The 13,900-nt window shown below is 37.8% G+C and overlaps 2 protein-coding genes across 3 annotated transcripts; one reads left to right on the top strand and one right to left on the bottom strand.

Annotated features, from left to right (window-relative positions):
- Positions 1-5,491: 5,491 nt before the first annotated feature.
- On the bottom strand, positions 5,492-8,117 carry LOC105173641 (uncharacterized). Its single transcript, XM_011095466.3, has 3 exons — positions 7,124-8,117; positions 5,957-6,539; positions 5,492-5,832 (listed from the first exon to the last, which is right to left on the bottom strand). The coding sequence occupies exons 1-3, from the start codon at positions 7,903-7,905 to the stop codon at positions 5,686-5,688; spliced, it is 1,512 nt and encodes a 503-aa protein (XP_011093768.2). The 5' UTR covers positions 7,906-8,117; the 3' UTR covers positions 5,492-5,685.
- A 253-nt stretch (positions 8,118-8,370) lies between these two features.
- On the top strand, positions 8,371-13,018 carry ATG6 (AUTOPHAGY 6). Of its 2 annotated transcripts, none has more exons than XM_088884428.1 (10): positions 8,371-8,700; positions 9,372-9,736; positions 9,850-10,020; positions 10,366-10,490; positions 10,662-10,710; positions 10,992-11,150; positions 11,239-11,324; positions 11,662-11,739; positions 12,129-12,278; positions 12,598-13,018. In XM_088884428.1, exons 1-10 carry the CDS (start codon positions 8,550-8,552, stop codon positions 12,827-12,829), a joined length of 1,566 nt encoding a protein of 521 aa, XP_088740554.1. In that variant the 5' UTR covers positions 8,371-8,549; the 3' UTR covers positions 12,830-13,018. The 2 variants fall into 2 exon arrangements, with proteins under 2 accessions (XP_088740554.1, XP_088740558.1); XM_088884432.1 differs by having other exon boundaries at positions 8,372-8,700; positions 11,668-11,739.
- Positions 13,019-13,900: the final 882 nt, after the last annotated feature.

The raw sequence follows: 13,900 nt of genomic DNA, 5'->3' as shown, positions 1-13,900 counted from the left end.
TGCAGCACGTATCTTTTGAGGATGAGAGCAAGGTTCCAAAGTGACTTCATTTGCCACATGAATACTCCTGTGTCGCAATTTTAACAAAATGAGAGTTATATACCTTCCATGATATTGTTTTGTAACCACTGAGACGGATTGTTCAAACTGATTAAATCTGGTTAGCGTATGTTATATAGAATACTTGAACCAGTGTTGGATGAGTTATATGCATAATCTGTCCACGGTTGATGGTTGCTTATCATGACATCACTTTTCTTCATCCTCTCATTAAAATAATGGACAGTACGATCAAAAGTCGTTTCAACAATTGTTGTCACAGGTAGGCGACGTGCTCTTTTTAAAACTCAATTAATGCATTACGACATATTGACTGTCAAAATACCCCACTTCCAGCCGCTATCATGAGAAGCTGTCCACTTTTCTTTCTCAATTTGGTCCAAGTAGTCGTATGCTTCTAAATTTATATTCCGTATCTCGTCCATAATGCGATCAAATTTTTTAATTTGATATTCCGACCCAATTCTACAATAAGGGTCCTTCAATTATACGTTTTCAAAATCCTTGTTGAAGTTTGAATACACGTGCCACAAGCAAAGTTGATGCAAACCACGATGAGAAAAAAAAGTAAAAAATGTCATCTATTGCTCCCATGAGCCCCGCATGGCGATCAGAAATAGGAGACATTTCAGTTACCCTTCTCACAATATGTTTGTTCACCATATGTAGAAACCAATAGCAAATGCAAGAGGAAGTACATGTTGATTCCCATCCATCGCTGCAGCAATCAACATTTTATGTTTGTATTTGGTGTACAAGTGAGTTCCATCTACATTGATGATTTTTCAATAAAACTAGAATCCTTCAAGACATGTTTTGAATGTCCAGATTACATATTTGATTATGTATGCTCTGCTTGAGCGTTGGAATATTTTGTGCTCCCATTCAACTATTGTTCCTTCATTCCATTTCTGAAGAGTACTCAAGTAACTGGGTCGACTTCTTACAGAGATCTCCCATGTGCCATAAACTTTTTCTCCAGCCATTTTTCAAACTGTACAATGCCTTTACATATGATATATCAAACCCTAACTAGTCATACAATTTGAGTGGCATTCTTTATTCTATATATAGAGTCGCATTTGACTTGTCCCAATAGTAAGGAGGCAACAAAACTTCTATCCAAATTGCAATGTTGCAAAGATTTTTCAGTTAAAACACATGTGTGATCTCCACCGTATTTTGTGATCACCTAACAACCAATTTTAGATTTATGTATACCTCGAAGCATCCATCTACACCACATTTATGCAAAAGTATATATATATATATATATATATATATATATTAATAATTACTTAAACATTAACTAACTTTTAGTACGAAAAAGATTTGGGTCTCGAAAGAACGGATATGTATACCGAGTGTGCTATGCTTTCGTATGGCTTTCCATACGTTGTGTGTGCTCTCAAGTACGACATATTTAGGCCGTGCATGTTTTACCAAGTGATCTTTCACAACACTCATCAAATGCTCTTTATTGTTTAATACCATCCTTACATCGAGTTTGCCTTTGTTAGTACCAATTGAATCTACTGGTATCTCGGGAATTGTTTGAGCAAAAACAAGTATAGACCAATAAAGCATTTGATTAGTATTTGTATCCAACATAGGTATTTCAGCCGGTGTGTGGTGTGATGATGACATACCTTATGGATTAGATGTCAATGTCTCGTTCATGATATTTATGTCAACTTCATTTTCGGGGTCAACAGAATTATGAACGGATAAATTGGCAAAAGAGTCTGCCTCAGGGTCAACGTCAATATTATCATGAGTAGACAATTCTTCTTCATTCACATTTAGGTTTGTGAAGAGTTTCCACTGCTGCAGTGAATTCCAATATTTTCAAATCCTGCTGTCACAGTGACCAACTCAAGATAATAATTAGCCTAAGCAGAAGTAGAAGCACTTGTAAAATATTCTTCATTAACATAAGGGAAGACTGGGTCAGCATTTATATTCATGTATTTGCCCCATTTTTGAATCATTATAGGTGAGTTATCATTATGAAAAATTTGCTCTGTTTCGATGTACACTTCCATCATAGGAGAGCCAACATCAGGGTTTAACAATTCTGCTAAATTCTCATCATCCCGAATTTGATTGAGAATTTTTTTTATATGCCCCATGTAAAAATTCGTTACTATCAACATGTATTTTTTATATAACTTGTTCAAAAACTGAGAATACGTCAGTGAGCGTGAGACCCGCATAAAACCAATTGGCATCCGATCGTAGGTAACTGTCCACCCATTATGAGAAGTTTCGCCTCCAAAGTACACAATAACTTCCATGCGAAACAATTGTGCAAGAGATTAAATCACAATCATTACTACTTATAGAATAGAAACTAAATTAACAAAATTATAAAACCAACCTTCAAATTGTGGCTGCCAAATGTTGGAATTAAATGTTTGAAATGTCAAAAAAATTGCAAGTATCGCCAATTTTGTGGCACATATATATACACCCTTAAGACACGTTGCATTAAAGTAAAGCTGCTGCATACAACCTTAATTTATGCTATAGAATGCAACCTTCAATTACACAGCAGCAATATATATAAAATCATTTTGCATGCAGCATGCAAGCGGCGTAAACATGACAAAAATATATATATTAAAAATTTTTAAAAAAAAATTAAATTGTGCTATAAATATATGTGTTGGTAGTGTTGGTAGATACCTACCAACACATTTCATTTTATCAATATTACAATTATATTTTATTTTTTATTTTTATTATTATTTTTTTTTATATTTCAAATCAGTTTGCATAAAATTTTCAAATTAGATCGAAAAGCCATTTATGATCCCAACGATGCGGCAATCTTGAAACAACAAGCACAACATCATTTTGATGATATTTAGAATAGAGATATTGACATGACATTACACACAAGACGGGTTGATTCTTTCTTTTGGATTTTCTTATAAGAAAATCATCCCCATACTTGTGTGTTAGATTTACTATTTGATAAGACTTTTTACGGTGTCTACAGATGCGGCAGAATGCAATACGATGGTCATTTCATTACAACACCTTTGGAGAGATGACGTCCCGAAACACAAACTTTTTATTTTCGTACAAGGAAAACAACTATCACTCTTCAAGATGTCGTTGTAATACGGGCTCTCCCTATTGATGGAGAGTCCCCATGTGGTCAAGACATAGAAAGATCTACCAATAAATGGTCAGACTACTGCATGGAGTACATAGGTTTCCAGCCAGAGGAAATTGAGCTTAAAAGTGGTTGCATTGATATTAATTCCATTATAAACCACATTACAGACATCACAATAAAATGAAGAGACACCAAATTCATGTTGTCCAACAGTATGCCCGGCTATTTGCATTGCTGCTTTCAGGTGGCATGATGTGTCCTAACAAATTCAGCAATCTAGTGTCACTACTATACCTCCAAAAAAACTGGAAGATATAAACACGACCGAGCTTACAGTTGGGTAGTGTTGTACTAGCATTCCTATATAGTGAATTACGCACTTCCAGTCTGAATGGTGAAAGAAGTATCGGTGGCCCACTACAACTATTACAAGTAAGATTAAGTACATATATTTGTATCTCGATATATATTTTCGTATTCAATATTTTAATAAATTACACGCTTATTCCCTGCAAATTTGGGGTTGGCCGCGTATCATTCCACTTGCACCCCAAATAAAAAAAAAATTGCGAGTAGACATAAGACCCCTGCAAACTGGTAAAAACCGTCTCCTCCCAATACTCCCGTATGGTGCAACCTGGAATGATATTACAAAATTCACAGCGACCCTACACCATACGGTACGCACAATATGAGAGGTACTTGACTATTTGGCACGTGATTAGGTATTGTAAAATATTTAAAAAATACACTTAATGCATGAGGAGATTATGTCATATCTTCTTAATATCTATGCACTAACTGCATATTTTTTCAGTTTGGCTGGCAACGACACGACATGAACTTACGATGCGTTAGAGAGTTGCTAGTATGGTGCAACTCACAGTTGTGAACATCATCATGTCTTTTAATCTTTTGCTTCATTGTGAAAATGCACCGTCCTGAACATGTGCTCCATCAATTTGGTAAGAGACAAAATATTACGAAAGTGGTTGACAATTCGGACATGCAACTACACAATGTTTTCCGAAAAAAACGTGGGGAAACAAATTAGTACATGCAACGTATACTATATATCAATCGATGGAAGAGACGCTTCGACACTATTGTGCTTCGACCACCCATGTCCAAAAGAATTGATACAGAATTTGGGTATTGGGTATAGGGAATGGTAAATAGCACAACATGTCGATTCGCATTATCATCAGCTGATAGACGTGTACAATCAGGATATCAACCTGGAGATGCATCATAGTGGCAAATTGTGATACGATATCTAATAAGCATACTTCATTCTAATTTATAATTTATCTTTCTCTTTAAATATTACATATTTATACTATTTTCTATTTACTTCAGGCCAATCAAATGGAAAACATACAAATAACATGTGATAATAAACCATAGAAGCTCAAATGAATGAATTAAAGCATGGATCATATTAGGATCATATCTACAAATGTTCATCAAATTGCCACACGTGAACGAGCACCAGTACAACAAAATGGCCCCTGAAAATCTTGCACTACAATATAATGTTCCGTCCACATCCCACAGTCAGATAAGAAGTTAGAGTAGAAGGTCTTTGAGTATAGCACAAAGAGACACGCAATCGGTAGACATAGTTGGTCAAATGTGCATACATCTCAATATCTATCTCCAGATTGCTACGTGCCTGAACCACCGCAACAAAATTATTACGTGCCTGAACCACCACAACAAGATGATTGATTCCAATCGACTCCATAAATGCCAGTTTGCATAGAAGGTTGTTCAACTCATGTTGACCTTAATCTTAATGTGGGCATCACATAAATATATGCACAAGAACACAATATTCACCTATTCAATTTCCAACATTAAGTGCATATCGCGATCTAATACGGTCAAGCACTACAACATCATCAAATCGATTGCACATTCCAACAAATGAAAATCAGTTGCTCAACAAGGAAGAAGAATACCTCGATGACAACGGCACACTCGTGGAACTGGAGGACATTATTAAAAATTATAATTAACTTTAAGTTTATATTATTTTTGTTCTTTTATTTGTATGGAATTTTCAAATTTTATTTTGTTGTTAAAATTTAATTGAGTATTAACATTTTCTTTAATTATATTTTAATGTTGTAAATTTTTATACAAATTCAAAATATACTTGGTGTCGTTAGTGCTACTAACGACATGCCTATTTTTTTAAAAAAAAAATTTGCAATTTTTTTTATAGTTAAATAACTCTGTAATATGACCACGGAAATGCCAAAGCCATTGGTTTTATGAATAATATAATACTTGAAGAAGTTTAGTAAATCATAGTGCATTTCAAAACTGGCAATAGCTTAACTAGACAGGATAGTACATTTCCTAGAATGTGTAGAACAGCATAAATTCAAATATGTTTACCGTAGCTTCTAGGAAAAGCTTCAATCTCTATTTCACATATTGTAAGGTTAGTTCCACCGAAAAACCGAATTAGATCAGGCATACTAGACATCTCATTTCTTGGCAAACAGCTTCTTTGGAAGCATCTCTAATGGTGTGGTTTTGAGCAGGAAGAGCCTGGCCGCACGTTCTTGCAGAGTACCTCCACACTTCAATCCGCGGGCTTGAAGTTCTGATTTTAACCGGTCCAAGCCAAGAACCTGTTATTGGTCATACATAATATGAGTTGCCAACCACCACGGTTTTTAGAAGTAAAACAATACGAGTAACTAAGCAAAAGCAGATGAGGAAATTATATCAGGAAAGAGACTTAATAAAACACACCTCCAACTCTGTTGCTGAATGATATTCATCAAAGTTAAGGGGCTTGTCCAAGTTCTGAAGATTTGCACTCATAGATGTTGGTTCTTCCTGAAGTGGCTTGGGTACAAGACTATTCCTCACTTCTGCAACAGAAGCAACTTCATCCACTGGATGAGAGATGCCAGGTTGCAAAGTAACTATTTCATCCACCTTGCTTGAGTGAGATTTGTGAGGCACATTTGACACAACTTCATTGTGGTCTCTATTTTCTTCCAGACTCTCCACGTCATGATTATTACTATTTTTATCATCACCATTCAAACCACATCCATCCAGATATTTATCTGATTTTAAGATGTCCTTAGCAACATTGTCTTCTTCCCCTGAGCCACTCTCAGAGGAACTTCGGCCAAGAGATCCAGAATCAAGTTTCCCACCAGTAATTGAACCAGAACTTGCCTCTGTTTCTCTACTTGAATCCGAGCGACTCCCATTATCTATCATAACAGATTTCTCATTCTCCTCCTCCTCTTCTTCTTCATCAATATCATCATCATCATCCTGGTCTTCACTGTCACTATCACCCAATTTTCTCTTTCCCAACCTGAAAAAACAAGAAATTACACGAAAAGTTGTAATTAAAATGCTGCACTCACCACATAGTAAAATTCCTAGATTCAGAACTTCGCAACAAACTCTCATCATTAATTTTATAGATAACATTTAGAAGCTTTATACAGCAAAACACACATGGTAGGGATAAAGAAGTTAAGCAACTAACACTGAATATTAGAAGTCATAACTCTTTACTTGCAAATGGTACACCACAGACAATGATAAAGTTAAAAAATTATGTTTAACTAATCATCCTAATCTTTCTTTATACACCAACCATTACACTGTACACCACAGAACCAACCAACAACTATAGAGGTACAATATTTGTATAACTAAAAATCCTAATCATTCTTCATACACCAAACCAAATTACACAGTTGTACCACAAAAGTAACTCCAACTTAACATTATAAAGACAAATAGACTTTGTCAATGTTCTCCGTCTTCTAAGAGCAACTACTTAAGCTATTATTCATCTTCCAGGTGCCATTTTAAACCCCCCCCCCCTCCGCAATTATACACAAAATTCACTAACAAAGCAAAACAAAACAGGGCATTGAAATTCCATACCATATCTTCAATCGCTTGGATGCAGACTCACTCCCCACAGCATTATGTTTTCTCTTCGAGCTCATCAAACCTTGAACTGACTCTCTGACCGACCTTTCCACCTCCTCCATACACTTAGCTGAATCCTCTCTGTACTTTGCTACGTACTTCTCAGAACTATCACTTCCATTGCTCTTCCCACTCTTCACGGCCTCTTTGGCCTTCTTCTTTATGAACTCCTCAGCCATCTTTTCCAACTGCCTCTCCTCCGCGTCTGCTCTCCACTCTTCCAGCTTCTTCTCCGCGTTCACGTGCCTCAGCCTCCGCCCACTCATATCCCTACAAGCATCAAAATTGTTCGTTTTCTTCTGACCGGCCTTCGTTGCCGCGCCTCTCAGCAACGACCCAAACCCCCCTTTCCCACCCCTAAGCCTCAGCAACAAATGCACAACAACAGGAAACTTCCCCAACCCATCAAAACCTAACGGTTTTACAGCCGAACCCACAAAACGAAATTGGGTAAAATCTTGACCTTGGGCTAATTGACTATTGGAATCATGATCAAGGGTTTCCGGAAACGGGGAATTCTCGAGGGAATGAGCAAGAGTGAGGGTTTGGTGGTCATGGAGTATATGGGAGTTGTTTAATAGGAGTTGGAGATGGGAGGGGATGGAGGTCACAGTCTGGATACGGTGTTTGAGGGCAGCGACGGAGATTGACGGTGCGTTGAAATTCAAGATTCCGTGCTTTCCATCGAGCAATTTCACAAACACCTGGTGGATCTCGGATTGGAAAACCTCCATCGAATAGCTTGTGATCAACGGATCAATCAAGAAAAAGATTGCGCTTCAATCCGTGGAATCGGATTACAAGAGGGAAGAAGGATTCTTGAAACTTCGCCGGAGATTTGTTGACGTTGAGGCCCCGCTGAATTTGAATATGAAGATTTAGCAGGGATCCAAATTCTATAACCGGCCCCTATCTGTTATTGTAGTGAGCTATGAGTGAATGCCAAATCTATTTATTCTGGGGGCCTGATAAGATTGGACGACCTTAGTATCTTGTTCAGGCTCACTTTCTAGAAAGCCCAATAATGATACTCCAGACCAAACCATTCTCATAACTGGGCTTTTTGGAACCATAGGCTTCTGGCCCAACTCGTATTTTACCCAAATCTACTATCCCATGTGTTACTTCTTTGGTGAATTTACATAAAAAGACCCCAAATATTTTGATAACTAAATGGTTCCCCCCTCAATTTATGTGAATCTCAATGAGACCCCTAAATTCAGAGTCCGTAGTATTCTGTATATGTAGGAGGATGTCGTCTATTTCTCTCTCTTAACTTTACCAGCAGAACAATTCAGCCGCTAAATTGTCAAGAAATAGTAGAACACTGGGGCTGAAATCCAATCATTAACCGATTAATAAGGAAATTTAACCTGAAATGAAGAATAATGGAAGCGGGACCAACATTCCCGATAAGGGTCGGATCCTGCCGGCGGACCCTAATCTTCCGCGGTTCCTCTGCCAAAACTGCCGCCACAGCCTGTGCATTGTTGGAGTCGATGCTTATGCGGATAAATTCCTAGCGTCAGGTTAGGGCTTGTTGTTTTTTGAATTTTTCTTTTTTCACTTGAATTGAGCTATGGAATTCTGTATATGAAACACTTGGACCTAATTCTTTAGTGGAAGAACACAATAGCTTTTAGAGAATGCTTTTTATGATTGATATGGGTAAATATTGGGAGTTTTGAGCGAGACACTCATTTTTTAGCAATCCAGATATTGTTTGAGTTGGAATGCTTGAGCAAAGATTTCTACTTTGCTCCATTACATAGGCAAAACTATTACTTGGCTGTGTTTCCATGCCAAGATAATTATGTAGGCGTGGATTAGTTTGTCGTTTTTTTGCCCTTCCTATTTTCTCGTTCAACGGTGGAGGCCCTTAGGGAACAGAATTACAATAGCAGTTTCTACTAGCTTGATTTTATCGATCATATAGTTCAATCCATGTTGAGTAATTTCCTATCTTGAACAAATGGAATAGCCTCGAGTGACTTTGATATGGTTACTGACGAACATGCTTTTTTGTTTGTTTCAAACAGTAACTCAATATGTAAATATCTTACGATTTATGTGCTTTACCTTAAAGCTAGGGACCATGAGAATTTTGAGACTTCAGCATCCTGAGATGGTAGAGTTAGCATTGCTCTCAGATTAACTACATGATGCTTCTGCGTAGATAATTGTGGGATAACATGTGCAGGGATGCAAGGTTCTTCAGTACTGGGGACTGGTAGTATTGTAAGTTCAACGCGGATGGACCTTTCATTTGTCGTGTTGCCAAAACAAAGGAATCAGACAGCAGGAGTTCCTCCTCGTCCTCGAGGTGGAGCCCTGCATCCTGATGCTAGCCACTCTGGAAAGGCAATAGACGAGTCATTTGTTGTATTACCTCCACCAGCTGCTTCAGTATATAAATGTGAGCCTGGAGCTGATGGAAGCGGGTCCACTATGCCATCACCTGAGGGTGGGCCCACTAACACTCCTATGCAACCACACAATTCGGGATTTGATTCCACCATAACGGTCCTAAATCGTGCATTTGATATTGCCACGACTCAGACACAGGTGCACATAATCAAACTATCTGTACCATATTATTGTGCCACTGATCATACATTCATGACTTAATGTCATTTTTCTTTACCATTCCTTTTTTGTTCTGTTCATATTTTATGCAGGTTGAGCAGCCTTTATGTCTTGAATGCATGCGTGTGTTGTCTGATAAACTTGATAAAGAGGTCGAAGATGTGAACAGGGACATAAAAGCATATGAAGCCTGTCTTCAGCGCTTGGAGGGGGAAGCAAAAACTGTTCTTAGTGAGGCTGAGTTTCTTAAGGAGAAACTGAAGGTGCTTATTCACTTTTACCATTTCCTTCTTCTCTTTAGAGTTTGCTTGTGATTGGCTAGGGGGTTTGTATTTGTTAATTCTGTTAAAGCTTTAGTTAGCCTGGAAGTTAGCTGTTCAGCAGACTGTGGGAGGTTGAGCAGACCTTGATATTCAAATGCTTATGATGAGGACATATAATCCCATATTCTGTACTTATTTCTTATGTCTAGTAATCAAAGTAAAAGCCATAACAGTCCAAGTCATTTTGCATTGTTCCTCGCTTCTTACTGTGAGCAGCAAATTTGGCCTGAAATATCTAATATGAATCCAAAAGATTGACTTTTTTATGTTTCAATTTCACATAAGATAGAAGAAGAAGAACGAAAACTTGAAGCAGCAATAGCAGAAACAGAGAAACAATGTGCAGAAGTAACTGCTGAACTAAAGGAACTGGAATCAAAGTCTAGCCGCTTTAAAGAGTTAGAAGAGCGGTAATTGCCTATGAACTTCAGCATCATAACTGGGACATGTGTATTTGAGTTGTTACTGGTGAAGTATTTTAACAGTAATATGCTACTTCTATTCATTCTGTTGGTTGTTGATTCATACACTGGGTACTGACTTCCTATTTTTTAATCTAAGTTTAACACCGTATTCTCCAGATATTGGCAGGAGTTTAATAACTTCCAGTTTCAGATGATCTCACATCAGGTCTGCTTCAGCTTCCCTTCTTGTGGACAACATGTTTATCTTATATCTGGAATACCATCGAAAAGGAGGGGAGAAATCTTGGGTAGGGGGGATTGGATTTTGTGGCCCTTAGAACCCGTTGTCCTGTTATGCCTTACTGGAATTGAAAACAGCCATGTCTCATCAACGTTAAAAGATAATGACACTGGAAAAACACATATCCTTGCTCCTATTTTTGCAATAATTCTGCTCCTGGCAAGATTTACTCTGAAATTATCTAACCAGAAAGTTAAAGTGAATAGGAAGAGCGGGATGCAATTCTGGCCAAGATTGAAGTTTCACAAGCTCATTTGGAGTTGTTGAAGCGTACTAATGTTCTAAATGATGCCTTCCCTATTTGGTATGATGGAGAGTTTGGAACCATTAACAACTTCCGCCTGGGAAGACTTCCTAAAGTTCAGGTATATAAATTAGATTAACAATATGTCAGCGGTTATGGTATTTGTATTTCCAAATATCTGTCTTTGATTGCAGTTTCTCATTGCTTAGGTTGAATGGGATGAGATAAATGCTGCATGGGGCCAAGCTTGCCTCCTCCTTCATACAATGGCTCAATATTTCAGGCCAAAGTTTCAGTATCCTTTATAAAGCAAATGTCTGTATACTGTTTTGGGATTCTCTGTTGTTAGATGTTTTACTTGGTCTCTCTACCCTTCTTATATAATGCTGATCTACTTGTAGACGAATACTCTTCTCCATTGATTCATACCAATGAACTTTAGTTTGAGTTCTAATGTAGCTTTTTTACTCCTCACTTTGTTTCTTATGTTATTTTAGTTTTTATGCTCAAGCATTGCGATGCGACAGTAGAATTGTCTGAAATATTTGAATCGTGAACTTCCAGAATGGAAATGAAACTGAATGTGAAAATGTTATTCTGTTCTTTTGAACTTTTATTCCTTAATTTATTGGTTCCAGATATCGCATTAAAATTCTTCCTATGGGAAGTTATCCTCGCATAATGGACACCGGCAACAATACTTACGAGCTGTAAGTTGAAAAGTTTCCTTTGCACTTTTATTTCTGAACTTGAATTAATGTGTAACTGCTGCATATAGCCACCAACGGGAGGAAAACCATACAATGCCTGCTCGTTCAGGATTGATAACTGGGTCTAAGTTGTCTCTACAATGCCTGCTCGTTCAGGACTCAATGAGCTATTTTTAGTTCTTTCGACATTATTAACTGAACTGAGCATGTCCTTAACGCGATTTGTATATTTCTATGGTTACAAAAATTCTTGTTTTTTTATTTGTTAATTTGCTCTTTAACGGCTTTTTCTGCTTTTTAATTTGAACCGAGCATCACTGTGTACTTGAGTAAGCCAACAGGGATGATACTACTTGCATGTTGACATTGCTAATCCTTGTCTTTCTCAGTTTTGGTCCTGTAAATGTATTCTGGAGCACTCGCTATGACAAAGCAATGACATTGTTCTTAACCTGCTTAAAGGACTTCGCTGAGTTTGCCAACCTAAAGGATAAAGAAAACAATATTCCACCTGAGAAATGTTTCAAGCTTCCGTACAAGTAAGTGGATCAAGTTGTATAAGACTATAAGTGCATTAGATGGTATATGGTGGAGGTACGAAAATATGTTTTAAGTATTTCGACGCAAATAGAAATTTTCAATTGAATACAAAAAGTCACAATGAAGAACAATTTCCGATTTCAGGAAAATGCATGGCATTTTCTATATGATCCTGATGTTTACTATCATCTTAAAGATTCATTTGTTCTTGGTGCTGGAATCACAAGGGTGCTTACATTTTCATGAGAGCTATGTAGTTCCATCTGAATATATATCAATCTGTTCAGGGCTGTGACAGTCAGATGCATGTATTTGCAGGATTGAGAATGACAAAGTGGAAAATTACTCCATCACCCAGAGCTTCAATAAACAGGAGAATTGGACCAAAGCTCTTAAGTACACGCTTTGTAACCTGAAATGGGCTCTCTACTGGTTCGTCGGAAACACAAACTTTCAGCCTCTCACCGCCGCAGCTCCCTCCAATTCTGAAGTGTCGGGCACAGGCTCACTGTACAGTAAACGACCTACTGATGCCAAGCTGCAATCTTAAAAACTCTTTCGTCCCAGATGCACGGATTATAAATGCTTGTAATATCACCGAATGTAAATAGATACTACACTTAGTTGGGTCCTGTTCATATATTAGCATTCATTATATTGCCATTACACTCTTCTGTCCTCTGACTTTTTCCTTATTCATGTGTTTTATTAACTATTGGAAGAATAAATTTACTCAAAATGCACAGACACATCGAAATATCATCTCATTAGTGCCACATATTTGCAGCATGGACACGTCTAGCACTGCAGCGTTCAAGCATGATGCATGTCGACACTTCATTGGAAGTGTCACACTCTATGAATCTGGTGTAATATCGCAAAAATGCCATGACACTGGACTATGAGTCTAAGCAATATGCTCCTTCACATGTTGAAAACGGCACTGGAAGCATGCAGATGTTACATGCACATCCCGTGGCAGAAACAACCACACATTTGGCTGACGTAGAAGAAACAATTACAAGAAAACTGAACCAACCCTCTGAACATCCTATATAAGCTTCATCTTTCCACACTCCTTCAGGCATATCTAAATGCGCATTCTCTTTTAGGCTCGACTGAGAATGAGTCGTGTCTTTTACGTTCTTGTCTTTCTCTTGCTCATTTCAAAATCGGTCGTATCTGTACCTTCATGTGCGGAAGTAGTACGTGATCTGTCGCCATGCCTGAAGTTCCTGCAAGGCAAAGACGTGACGCCACAATGTTGCTCAGGCCTCAAGAACTTGGCAGCCATTGCAAAAACGAAAGCTGATCGAGTGGCCTCTTGTGACTGTGGGAAGCAAGCACTTTCTCATTTTGACTATGATCCCAAGCGCTTCCCTCTGCTGCCCAAAAAATGTGGAGTAGACTATAATATGCCTGCGATAGACAAGAACTTCAACTGTTCCAAGTAAACACCTGCATAATCTAGGTTTTCTTGATTATATTCTCTCTTTAAACAATGTTCAGACAAGTTGCTGATATGTTTCTTGGATAATGCAGGGTTGAACTCAAACATTTGTCGTGATATATATGCTGCCTCAAAGGGTGGTCATCTATGGCTTCTTTGACACACGAATAA

The sequence above is a fragment of the Sesamum indicum genome, linkage group LG1, assembly GCF_026168435.1.
Source record: "Sesamum indicum cultivar Baizhima isolate 11 linkage group LG1, ASM2616843v1, whole genome shotgun sequence".
Taxonomy (NCBI): Eukaryota; Viridiplantae; Streptophyta; class Magnoliopsida; order Lamiales; family Pedaliaceae; genus Sesamum; species Sesamum indicum.
This window is presented reverse-complemented; position numbering and strand designations above follow the sequence as displayed.